Raw genomic sequence first — 12,594 nt, forward strand, 5'->3', positions numbered from 1 at the left:
ATAAGTACAAAGGTGTTGTGTGCTTATCTGTCATTTCTTAAGCCAAAGGGCAAATCAACCTGCAGGTGAAGTAACAGGCGTAATGTGTTTTTTATATTACTTTATACACGCTGTCATTCATGACATGGGAATATTCGGATGTACTTGAAGGAATTAAAACATTCCCTGACTAAATAAAGTAATTCTGAGCTCCCAAATGACRCCGTGGAGTTGGAAGGGCTCATTCCTGTCTGCTGTGCATGGGTTATGATRTGCTTCCTGGCATCAGGGTGTACAAAGCACTCGTGCTACACAGACTGCTGGCATGGGCTGACAGTCATGTCTTTCTTTGCACAGTTTGTTTTTTAATTAACCCCATCTATTTCTTTTGGGTAACAGAACAACAAAGCAATACTCAGAAAACAGTGTGGAAAGATGTACAGACCTGGAGAACTCAAGCCAGCATCTCAGTGCAAACAATATATATAAATTTTTCCCCAAGCGCATTTTAAAAGGAAGCAAAAGCTTTCAAATAACGTAAAACAATAAACAGCCAGGACTTTCCACTGACCTTTCGCTTCCCACTATCCCATTTCCTATTACTATCAGTACACTTTCCTTCACAGCCTGAGCCAGAAAATGAACTCACAGAAAATGTTCTCTTTTGCAATCAGCCAGTGCAGCTCTGTGTCCTGTTATCTGCTTTTTCTTCCCCTTTGTATTATTAAACCAGGGCCAAAAATAAATATTCCTTTTTTTAGCAAGAAAACATATTTGATATCTTACAGCACTACAGTCACCAGTTCAGTGTTATTTCACCCGCTCTTGCCTCTTATGCAGAGATTAACTTCTTTTCGTTCAATTCTTTCAAGCATATACCTGTACTTATGTCCCACTGAATATCTTGTAGATAAGTGAGGTGAAGCTCGGACTTGCAGTTTGCAAAAACCGGTCAAATATAGACTTGTAATATAAGATGCAGATTAGGTCCTGGAAATCCAGGCACAGGAGCAGTTTAAAGACTGGGCATGGTGAATAATTTTTTAACATTAGTTCAGGATGTATTTCTCAACATCGCTCATTTTCTAAATCGAGGCTTTGATTTGAAATTTCTCAAATCTTCTTGAATCATCTTTTATTGAGATTACAATCTCAGGACAGACCTGTCTATACRTTAATCCAAACAATTCTTTTTAACATGAGATTAAGTGCCTTTTCTTGCACTCACCAAAAACAGAGTAGGGCACAGTAAATTGCTCAGAGAAAGCAACCAGACTTTTTTCTCCTCACTGTATTATTTTCACTGATTAGCAAAAATAACTTTCAAACAATTTGTAGACTTTCTGAAATCTGATATTTTGTGCTTTCACAATTCAGTTTTCTGATGGATGCTAACTTTATATGAAGATAATCGATAGATTACTCACCACCAATCTGAGGTTCAAAAGAACTGATCATGGGCAAAATGATTCATAGCTCCAAATAGCTGAAATTATTATTAAGTAAAACTGCTCTGTAAAGGTGTTATCTTTATGAACAGTGCTGAGCAGCTAGCAGTGATTGTTAATACCAGAGTCTAGATCTGTAAGATGCTGATAGTGGGATTGGGGTGTTCAAAACCCATTTTATTATCCCATTTCCCTTGCGAAGCTCTTGAGTCACCTCTGAGTGCTCACAGGGGTCACAGAGATTTACAGCCATCTCCTTTCCTTTGATCATTAAAGTTTGTCCTCAGAGTTTTCATTGCTTTTGAAACAAACATAATAAAAATGGCACTTTTAACTGACTGTCAATTATTTTTAAGTTTCTGAGGCCACTAGTCTCTATGGAAATTCAGAGGCATTTTCCTTATGAGAAAGACTGCAGAGTGAATTCTTTGAGGTCAGCCATGGGAAGAAAAGCAGGGGTAATGACCTCCCTCTGCAAAGTATTTTTGGGTACTGTTAGGTAGCATATTGGGGTATTGTTGGAGAGCTTTGGTGCCTCCATGCGTGAAGGGCTGTGGGTTGTTTTTCCAAACATTCAGGGTCCATCCCAGCTCCACCAACATCCCAAAGGATTTTAGCCTCCATACGTGCAGGACAAGAGAGAGGGAGCAGAGCAGGACTTACCATGGGCTTCTTGTACTCATTGGGCTTGATGCAGCGGACGAAGAAGGGCTGGCACACGCTGAGAGTCCTCATCAGCAGCTCCAGGGATCGCTTGAACTGGCTGCTCAGCGTYGGCGAGCGCTTCCTTGTCTCTGCTCCCTGGAAAAACCACAGCAGCGCTGGCTCAGGAAATGAGAGGATAACAGGGTCTTTCCCCTCTGGCCGCGTCCCTGGGAGCCTCCGGCTGCAGAGGGAGGAGCTGGGGATTTGCAGCTGCGCGTAGAGGGGCCACGGGTGCATCAGCAATGGGGCAGGGGAGACACGGAGAGCTACCCACATGGACAAATGGTGACGGAGGGAAGGGGGAGAGGAGAGGGGCTTCAAGGCTCCTAGATGTGTCCTCTGCCTGCTTGTAAAGGCTGGACTCTGCCAATCTGCTCCTGACACCTCCCATGATGGAGAGAAAGTGCAGGGAGGCAGTGAGCCCTGAAGCCACCTGCATCTGGTGAGGAAATCTGTGTCCCTCCTTACCAGTGCAGGCAGTGGAGCACTACCCCAGTGCTGTATTTTCAACTTTTGCTTGAGCCCTCCCTGTGATGCTCGCAATCCCTACTGTCCCATGAAGAGCAAACGAACCCATCCAGGCCTTCAGATACCTCTGTACAGTGATCTGGAGCATGTGTCTGCTGTAGGATGCTCCTTGGATGCTCTCTCATGTTGGGCCCAGCCCTACTGCTCCCCGCGCTATTGGATCAGCCTTGAAGTAGGTTGATAGATAAGTCAGGGCATGTTTGCTGCAGTGTATTCCTTCCTGGAATAGCTCCGGAAGGTGCTATGGTCTATTTGCTTTCCCAGTTTGTACTAAAAGGATTTAAGTTGAGAAGGATTTTAGTTGTGTTTGGAGAAGAGCATTTGCTAGACCAAAGGGCAGAGCATTTAGAGGAACCAGGATAATCTGGAGTGTTTTGTCTATTCTCACTGCTTTACTTAAAATGAAAAATCTGGCCTTGAGCTTTGGGCAAGTGTTTCTTGAGTAGAATGGAGAGGCTTCTCTTCAATAGCTACTTCTCTCTGACCCACAAGAATATCCTTGTAAACTAGCTCCAACCAAAACGAAACCTCAAGCTTGCTTTACAAATGAACTATGACCTAAACTACAGGGACAAATAATGACCTGAAATACACATTGGAAACAGCGACACCACATGTCTTGGTAGGGTCTGGGAGCCTTTATGGGGTGGGAGGAACTGCTGGTAGGTTGAACAAGAAGTTGGGCACCAGGCTGCAACTCTCTCCAAAGCAAAAATAGGACCCACTGTAACATGACCTGACACCCAAAGTGAGTATTTCCAGTGAGGTTTTAATGCACATTTCCTCAAAATTTCCTGTTCTTTGCAGAAAATGCGAACCCATGCATGGAGTCACAGTCTCCATTTTCACTGGCTGTAATGTTATACTTTGCAGTGTGGTAAGATTTATTTCTCCTTTCATTTCCAAAATCTGTACATGCTCTTCAATGTACAGCATTATGGCATTAGTAACACATGGTCAACATCTGCATCTCACCTCCATCCCCAAATAAGGAGTTTGCACGGCTCGGTTTGGATATTATGATAAGAAGACAAACCCAGTTGAAACAAAGAAAGTGGTCATGGAATTCCAACAAGGCAAGAGAGCAGAGGAAACTCTGCTCATGCACACACTGGAAAACCCTGGCCCACTCGTCCTTGAGAACATGGGGGGCTAGCAGTGATCTGTCTTAGCAAACCTCTCCTTAGGACAAACTATTAACACGGTTAACACATAAATGGATGTAGCTGTTAACARCAGAGTGCTGCAGAGTCAGGTGCTTGTGGCTTGTTTACCGATTTGATGGGGAATAGACTGTGTCAGTGAGTGTCTGAGCATGGGTAGAGTTCATTAATATTGCTTTGCTGCTTCACCAGTTATGTGTAAGCAGTTACTTCTCCATGATGTAAAAGGATGGCCACAATTAGAAGGGATAGAAGCTAGGACAGATACGATGCTGGAAGTCATGCCTATTTGTCAAGTCTTGGACAATTTGGTCTTGGCTGGGAGAGGCCGTTGTTCAGCCATGGTGGTAGGAAGGATGCAAGATTTTGTACCAAGGTCTCCTCAAAGGGAATTCATAAGCAGTTTGGTTCCAGGCAACATATCCTGCCTCTCTAGCTTTCTAATTCCTTGCAGTTCCTCTTTGCGTGCATCTAGCCTTCAATAAAAGTCACCACTGGATCAGCAGAGTAGCCTGGGCTCATCCTGTCCAGCTCTCCATCCCATTCACTTATGTGCTCTCTGGGTCTCACATTGGCATATAGACCCCTGCAGCCTGAGGAGATGCTAGCTGGAGTTTCAAATACACAGTGAAGCCTCAGGAAAGCATTTTGCTTTGGAGTCCTTCTGCACTGACAGAGTAGTGACCCTCAACTCAGTGTTTCCTCCTGCTTCACCTCAGCCCCAGTGCAAGAATCATCATTTGTTATATAAAAAGTCATAAAAAGTGGCTTCCACGTGACCATTGAAAGTTGAAGCACTCTCACAGCAGATTCTGTGATGGCATGTGATAGAAGGCAGTCTCTGTCCTTGAGTCTGTACAGTGCGGAAAAGACCTTGAAGATGCAAAGCTAACACAGACTACATAGCAATGCTGAGTACTACTATTGTGAACTAAATTCACATTTTGTACAGCTCACAGCTAGTTATGCCTTCGGAAACCTCTAAAGTCTAACTGTTCCACCCTTGACTCAGCGACTACAATTATGATTATTATGGTGAATGGAAAACCTACAAAATATAAGGCTGTATTATGAGGGCCACAACAACAAAATACATAGAAATGTAAGTGCTATTTGTATAATTCCCTATATCTCCTATTCTCTTCAGCTAAAAAAAAAAAAGAAAAAAACAGAACATTCCCAATGGATTTTGTATAACAATTCTCACCATATCCTAATCCAGAGGGACATTTTTCTAGCGTGTGGCATAGTTACAATCCTAGAAAGGGGCCCAACAAGAGGTTCCTAACCAAACTTCAGTGTTTGCTCAGAGAGGTTGTGGGGTCTTCATCCTTGGAGATATTTAAAAGCCATTTGGACATGGTGATGTGGGCAATATGGTCTAGATGAGTCTATTTGAGCAGGGAGTTTGGACTAGATGATCTCTGGAGGTCTCTCCCAACCTCAACCAGCCCRTGATTCTGTGAACACTTTGCAGTCACAATACAGAGGAGAAGGGCCTCAGGTGTGGAACAAATGGCATTGGGTCATTTTGGTTAAGTCACACTCATTGGAATTCCAAGTCCAAACACCCTGAGATGCTGCAGAGACAAGAGGGTTAAAATTCCGCCCCATGCAAGGATCTGGATTTCAAAAGTGAGGTCCATCTCTAACATAGTTTCCTTGCTAAGGGAAGATTGTCATGGAAATGTTGTCAGAGTAACACAGCTGGCATTATGAAACCTTAGCATCCAGTATGCTGCCCATATGGCCAAATATCTAGCAGGAAAGGTTTGGGAAGTCATCAGAACCAGTTAGGAGACTAGACACATCTGAAAGGGTGTAAAAAGGTGCCAAGAGTCTATTTGATTGAGCACCTCAAAATTCAGTATTTACTAAGACATAAATGTGAGCTCTCACTTGATGAACAACTAAAATCACCCATAAGAATGATAGCATTTCCAAGCAATCCAAAAGTGCTATCCAAAAGTCTCTTTGCACATGAGCTGTCTAATTTCCTGCCCCAAAAAGGGCAAAATAAGGCCAGATTCATTGCTGTGTGGAGCAGCAATGTCCCACTGAAGTCAATGATAGCACAGTGACAGGAACCAACTGAAATTCATGTTCATCTGAAGCTCATTAGAATGACTCGAACATCATGAAAAAAAGAATCATCTTGGTTTGGGCTGGTTCTGATTTTACCCAAACCGAATTCCCATCACTCCGAAGCTCTTTGAGGTTGAATTCTACAAAGACACGGCACAAATCATATTGCTGTATCTACTGAACAAGCCTAAAAATGCTTGCAGTCACATTGGTCAATTAAAACAGATCCTCTGCAGATAACACAGAAAGAGGAATAAAGCAGCAAGAGCAAAGCGCAATCCTTGACAAGGAGAGATGAATATACAACAGAGGAACTCATGTATTTATTTTACCTTTGGCGTCGGTGTGGGCGACTGGCCAAAAGTGCTGGATGCATAGCCACAGAGAAACTACGTGAAGCATAGGGTAAAACAAAAACAAAAAACAAACAAACAAAACAAAAAACAAACAAAAAACAGAGACAGAGAAGAGCAAACAGTGAAAAGAAGGAATAACTGAAATGGGAGCCTGACACTGTTAGTCTTCGAGGTTCAGCTCCTATAGCATCTCACAAACAAAATGTGTTAGTTCTTGTATTTTGTCAAGCTCCCTCCTATTTTTTCCCCTTTCACTCCATGTTCACATGCCTGAAGCCGAGGGGAACGTCACCCTCCAGCTCTTGCCATGTGAAAATAGCTCTTCTGCACCTTTTCACTCCATTCTTTATCCACCCCACTTTCAGTTCTCCCCATTACCCTAGGCCATATCTTCTGTCCTTTGACCATTGCTCTTAATGGAGAACAGTTTGCAAGACATAAAGCAAAACACATTTTCACAAAAACTCCTCCCCTTGCTTTAATTCAATTAATTAGTTTCTACCAAAATGAAGCTTTCACTGAGGGGAAAGGCCCCAAATCTGATGTTAGTTTTTCACTTTTTCCAGTCTATTTCCAGCCTCTTATTTCCGTCCCTCACTGTCCCTTAGCCTCTTAGGGCCTCTTACCCTAGCAAGGAACACTGTCATACTGTGCAGGCAGGTAATTGAGAAGAATTGTGCATAGTTTGCACTGAATCTGCCATTTCTTATGTTTGCATAAGAAGTAATGCTCCAGTTCAGCAAACACATGCAAATAGCCCTTCTCCATGGTGGGCATGCACAAACCAGGCTTAACAGCCCAGTGGGCTCCAGCAAAATCCAGTTCACCACACATTGGTTTCACTGTGCCCAAAGATTAGGTCATCTTTCAGTAGCCAAACAATTAGGAATATTCAAGCATACACTGTTGGACACACACTGTTAATTTTCAGCCTTTAGAGATCTGTGGATCTCTAAAATTCCTAGCATAGGAAGATACCCCTGGAAAGTTTGAGTACTGAGAAGCAAATGTGGAGTTCTCACTGACACTTTTCATGGAACCTTTAAAGAGCTAATTCATAACCTCCCAAGGACCCAAGTTTGGAAGTTGCTGAGCAGAGTGCCTCATAATCTTATTTGCTCTCAACAGAGCAGCATCTGGTGTCTAGAACACACAGTATTTGTTCTTCATGTATGGCAGGTTACAAACCTACCATTCAAATAAGAAAAGCAGAGATCATCAAAGTATCAAGGCACAAATGCCAACATTAGGCACATATTCTTAAGATACTTAATGATCAGACCAAAACTATGAAAAGAAAGTGGACACTTCGGTTTTGCTGAGACAAACTGCCAGCATCTTTTAAAGGTGAACGCTTGGTTGATGTCCTGGGGAAGAAGTCTTCTTGACTGTGCAACCTCAGAGCTCCCTCTTGTTTATTCCTTTGAGTGCATTGCTGCACTCTCCCAACAAGCGAGAAATCTGCAAAGCTTGCACAAAGGTAATAAAAAAAAAATAACAAGCAAAGGAAATGGCATCACTAAGGGTATAACCTAGATGAGCAAAAGTCTCCACGTCTACGGATAGCTCTACTTCTACCAGGAGTGCCAATTGGTAGCTTATTTGGGACTRATAAAACTCATCCTTTTCCTAATGAAGTAAAATGGCACCTAAATATGCTAAAGCATATTTAATGAAGTTTCTTAGGAACTGAGGCATCTTCTTCCCTTCACAATGAAGAGATTAAACACTTAAATTTGTCTGATTGGTCTATAAATATTTAGCATTTTTTTTTTTTGCACTGAATCTTCAGATCATTCAGAGCAGCCACCAGGTTTTCTCTTTTCACTCTAYTACATACATACATACATACATAMATAAATACATGTGGGATWCATGTAGCCTCTCCCATAGCAGCAGCTATTTCTTCCTCTCTCAGGTTTCTATGATCAAAAACTTTATTCTTGCCAACTGTGTGTTGTGTATCCCTCCCTAACACAACTGTGTCTTGTTCCCTACACAATTAARAACTGACCGACCCTAGCATGAAAAGTATTTTAGGATACTGAGCACAGTGAAAGGGGAGTTTAACACTGTGTTAACACTCCCCCCAGGGTGTTCACTCACTCTAACAAATTCAAAAAATGCCTCAAACAGTATCAGATCAGTATGACTCTCCAAATCTTTTTTCCCTTCCAGGGAATGCCCTCCCCTTCTGAAAAGTCCCAAATGAAGATCTCTTCAAGCTGCATTACCATTGCCACATCTGCTTGGAAGATCTGCTTGATGAATTTGTTTTTGGAGGAATGCACCAGCTGAATGATGTCTCCATGCAGCGTGTCCCTGTTTTTCTCCAGGAAACCTAGAGGAGTAATGGGACAACAAGGTAGGTGACACAGCCAGTTGTCATCCTGCAAACAGCCTCTAGCCACAGAGCTACTAGCTTTTCTTGAGGAACTCCCCTGTACTTGGGAAACTCTAATGAAAATGTGTCCTTCAGAGTTGCTTAGAAGCTGACTGAGGACACAGAGCAGCAACCAGTTCCCACCTGAGGTGTTTGTGGATGAGAAAGGTGACACAGGTGCACAGAGGTGCCAGGAACCCCATCACAGAATTAAATGACCCACGATTTGTAAGGAAGCTGGGTGTATTTCATCAGAGAAGGCTGAACAGAAATGTGGTAATGGGCAGGAAAGGGGAACCCATATGTATCTATATATCTATGGGTCTGGTATATATATCTATATATCAGTAGCCTAGTATGTCTGTTCCAACACAGCAGCAGTTCACCTTCCCCTAAGCTTTCCCTCATGCCACCAGCGCACCAGGAGACATGCCATACCTTTTGTCTCATAGTAAACAATTCCAGCAAAATGATTAATGCCAAACTGGGTTTCATAGTTGTTCTTCGGTGGGATATAGTTTGTGTTCAGTTTGTGCTGGGAATTCAGCTTGTGTAACATTGTGGCATCTGTACCCTGTGAACATAGGAAAAGATCTGACATTTAGCCAGTCTGTTTTTTTTTTTTTCCTATTAAAATCCTTTTTTCAGCCAATCATGGTGCTTGTTTTGTTTTGTTTTGCYTCAGGGGACCATGTGTATTTCTTTAGATGAGAAATATGTTGGAGGCAACCTCTAAAGTGCGGAAGCTAAAGAATTAAATACCTATTGAATGATGTGTTATATTCAAAATAGTACTCCAAAGGGAGTATATTTAACATTATTTTGTTTTAAACTTTGTCAAAAGCTGCTCTAAATCCCCTTATAGGCACCCTCTTCCATCAGAAATGCTAACTTGTTCGTAACCATGACTGTGGTACAGGTGCAAGAAAACATGACAGCAGTAAAAACTATGAATAGGTAACCCACTTGTGAATGTGTATTACACCTTTCCTCCTATGTGGTTAGATATGTGGCTGGTTACACCTCTCACAGGGTGCCAGTGCAAATGCAGAGGGGTTGAAAACAAAAGTCATTGGAAGCAGGACTGAGCCTCGAACCCACCTTGGGGAATTTGCTCTCCTCGTCAATGAGGGAGATGATGTTCATGGGTTTGATGGCAATCATGTCCAAGGCATCCTGGTTGTCAGTGAACTCAATGTGCTGCCAGTTGATGTTCTCCAGGTTGTACTCCTCCTGCTCAAGTTTGAAGACATGGCGCACGAAGAACTGCTGCAGGTTCTCATTAGCAAAATTAATGCAAAGCTGCTCAAAACTGTAGATGCAAGGTTGAGAAATTATTAGTTCAGAGCATACTTGATCCTTATCCATTGTTTTCCATGCCTGAAGCAATGCTCTCAGACCTTATCAACTGCTTGGTAAGTTTGCTATTAACTGAAATATGCCATAATGAATGGTCCAGGCTATCATTTTTTCTCCTCAAAACAACAATAGTCTTATGTGTGTCTAGTCTGTACCCACAAGTTTGAGTTATGTCCTACAGCTACTATGTGGACAATATTTGAACAAATAAAAGAAATATCACACAAAAGTAATTGTTTTTGATCATCTATCATTTGAAATGTGCAGTCCAGTCCTGCTTGTCTTGGAGGGGTGATAGGTCCGCAGCACCCTGAGCTTGGGTGGTGAAGGATGGTTAGGACCCAAATCTCCTTTTACAGGCTCTGTACCTGTTCACAGTGAAGTTCTCAAAGCCAAAGATGTCAAGGAGGCCAATGGATCTCCTGATACTCTTGAGTTCCTGGGAAGGAGGTCTGTAAATTGCAGCATTGATCTTCTCCACAATCCAGACAAAAAGCCGTCCATAAATTCCCTATAACAGCCCAAAGATGCAGCATACTGAGACAGGTTTGCAATGCACCCTGCTAGTCTGCAGCACTATTTCACCTGTGATAGCACAGACAACTGCAGAACATGTCTAGGACAATCCCTAAGGGACACAGTCCTGCAAGCCCAAGCAAGACAGTGTTCCTCAGGGATGGATGCTCCAGTCTCAGAACTGGCAGGTATCTTCAGCTTATCTATAGAAATGGCAGGGAGTGTCATAAGATTTACCTTTACAAAAGCGTCCCTCACGTCGAGTGCTTGTTCCATGCTGAGAGGGGTGGAGACGGTCTCGCCTCTGGTGATTATAGTACGGCTGGTAAGGCAGTTCATCACRTCCTGAGGGTCAACCTGGCAAAGGCACCACTGGACACTGTTGCTGGCTTTAGAAAAATATATCATGCCAGCACCAATGTAGCTTCGCATCCCTTTGACCCCTTTCATATTCCTGAGCTCAGGCCAGGAAAAAGCCCTGGTCTTGGAAGCATGTGAAAACAGCCTCTGGATGTATGTGGGTTGTATTCTGGGTCCTGCTGGAGCTCTTAGAGAAAAGCCTGTCCTAGAGCCCGTCCCTGCCACATCCTGGAGAGGACATTGAGGGATGGCCCAGCTTATTTGTAGGATTTCCAAGGGGTCATCTCACCTCACTTCAGACAYACACAGTATAGGTGACATTGTGCCAGCTGTTGTAATGAGCTCTGTTTACATTCCATGCCAGAAACATGCTGTTTTTTTTGGACATCATTTTTTAGGATGACATGAAATGTGCCCCAGAAGTGTTTGTTTCTCTTCTGTGTTGCAAAGAGGAGTTCAGAAGCTAAGCTCAGATGGAAATACCTACCTGGTCTACCCTGGTGCAGGGTAAAGCATGGCTTAGCCTGGTGCTTTCAGGTTTTTTCAGTGCAAAGACAGTTTGGTTCAGATGAGGCTTTCCACAATATTAAGAACATGGAAACAACTTGAAAAGGGGACAATAACACCACAGAGCCACTGACCTCCAGCAATGATGCTGCAGTGATTAGTGATGCCGATTGAACAACCTCGCAGGCATCCAGGTTGTCATAGGTCCGAGCTGGAAGGGGAACAGCACAGGGAAAGCTATCAGCAGGAGATAAAGTTGTGCAGAAGGTAGATGGGGTGGGGTAAAAGCCCTTTGTCATTATCCCCATGTGATGGCCATCAGAGTGGAAAGAAAAGTTTATGTCACTGACAGGGTCCAGCCATTGCCTATGTGACCTGTATTCTGTTGTGCTRGACACCCTAAATGACTTACACCAACCTTGGGTACAAGTATTTCTATCATGTAAGTGCCTTAGGCTAATTTCTCTTTTGAAAAGAGGCTTTTAAATCATCATGTCATTTCCTTTGCTAGGGCATACACAATCATACAAGTGATTACAAAACACTCCACTAGTCTCTCCTTGCAAAACCTGAGTCCACTGAATAGCCTGCAGCCACGTTCAACCTCCCTAAATTTGAAAAAGTTATATGCCATCGATACTGTTCCAGTGAAGGGCTGCCAGTCCTGGGCTGCCTGGACACGTACCAGAGAGGTAGGGTTGACACAAGCAGATGGCTTRACATGACCATCTTTTCCAATGAGCCTACCAGAGTCCCACAGCCCTGGAGAGAGGAGGCTCACTCCTCATTTCTCCTTTCATGTCCTGAAAGGACTCCTCATTTCCTTCATGCCACAATAAGCATCTGAGACTGTGGCACAGCACTGCAACAGGTGTCTAGATACAACTGTCTGTCCTGAAACTTGGCTCCCTCTCACCACATGAAATAYAGAGGAAAAGTGCTGCAAGATGCTCCCATGCTTTGTTCTTTTACCTTCATACTGCAGGTTGCCCATGTGCAGTATGGCAGCCAGCAGCTTGGAGATCTCCCAGTTTTCGGTGTCAGTGAACATGAGGACCTTCATTGCAGAGCGAATATTCGCGTACTCTTTGCTGTCGTCTCTGCCATCGCAGGTTGTGCAGTTGCCCTGGGAAGGCAAAGGGGTCACATAGTGGTTAGGGTAAAGCTAAGTTCCACATGTGTAGAACTGAGGCATCTGAGGCTTT

The 12,594-nt window shown here is 43.3% G+C and overlaps 1 protein-coding gene across 1 annotated transcript in view; it reads right to left on the reverse strand.

Annotated features, from left to right (window-relative positions):
* MYO7A (myosin VIIA) overlaps positions 1-12,594 on the reverse strand; it is a 79,555-nt gene that overhangs the window by 35,293 nt on the left and 31,668 nt on the right. Inside the window, exons 8-15 of the mRNA XM_026034526.1 lie at positions 12,362-12,515; positions 11,524-11,600; positions 10,760-10,879; positions 10,375-10,517; positions 9,749-9,959; positions 9,086-9,221; positions 8,499-8,605; positions 2,091-2,228 (exon numbers count right to left, since the gene is read on the reverse strand). Coding sequence (XP_025890311.1) covers positions 2,091-2,228; positions 8,499-8,605; positions 9,086-9,221; positions 9,749-9,959; positions 10,375-10,517; positions 10,760-10,879; positions 11,524-11,600; positions 12,362-12,515 — 1,086 coding nt within the window. The remainder of the gene's footprint in view (positions 1-2,090; positions 2,229-8,498; positions 8,606-9,085; positions 9,222-9,748; positions 9,960-10,374; positions 10,518-10,759; positions 10,880-11,523; positions 11,601-12,361; positions 12,516-12,594) is intronic.

Source organism: Nothoprocta perdicaria, unplaced genomic scaffold (genome assembly GCF_003342845.1).
Source record: "Nothoprocta perdicaria isolate Ctin4 unplaced genomic scaffold, notPer1 scaffold_146, whole genome shotgun sequence".
NCBI classification, from domain to species: domain Eukaryota; kingdom Metazoa; phylum Chordata; class Aves; order Tinamiformes; family Tinamidae; genus Nothoprocta; species Nothoprocta perdicaria.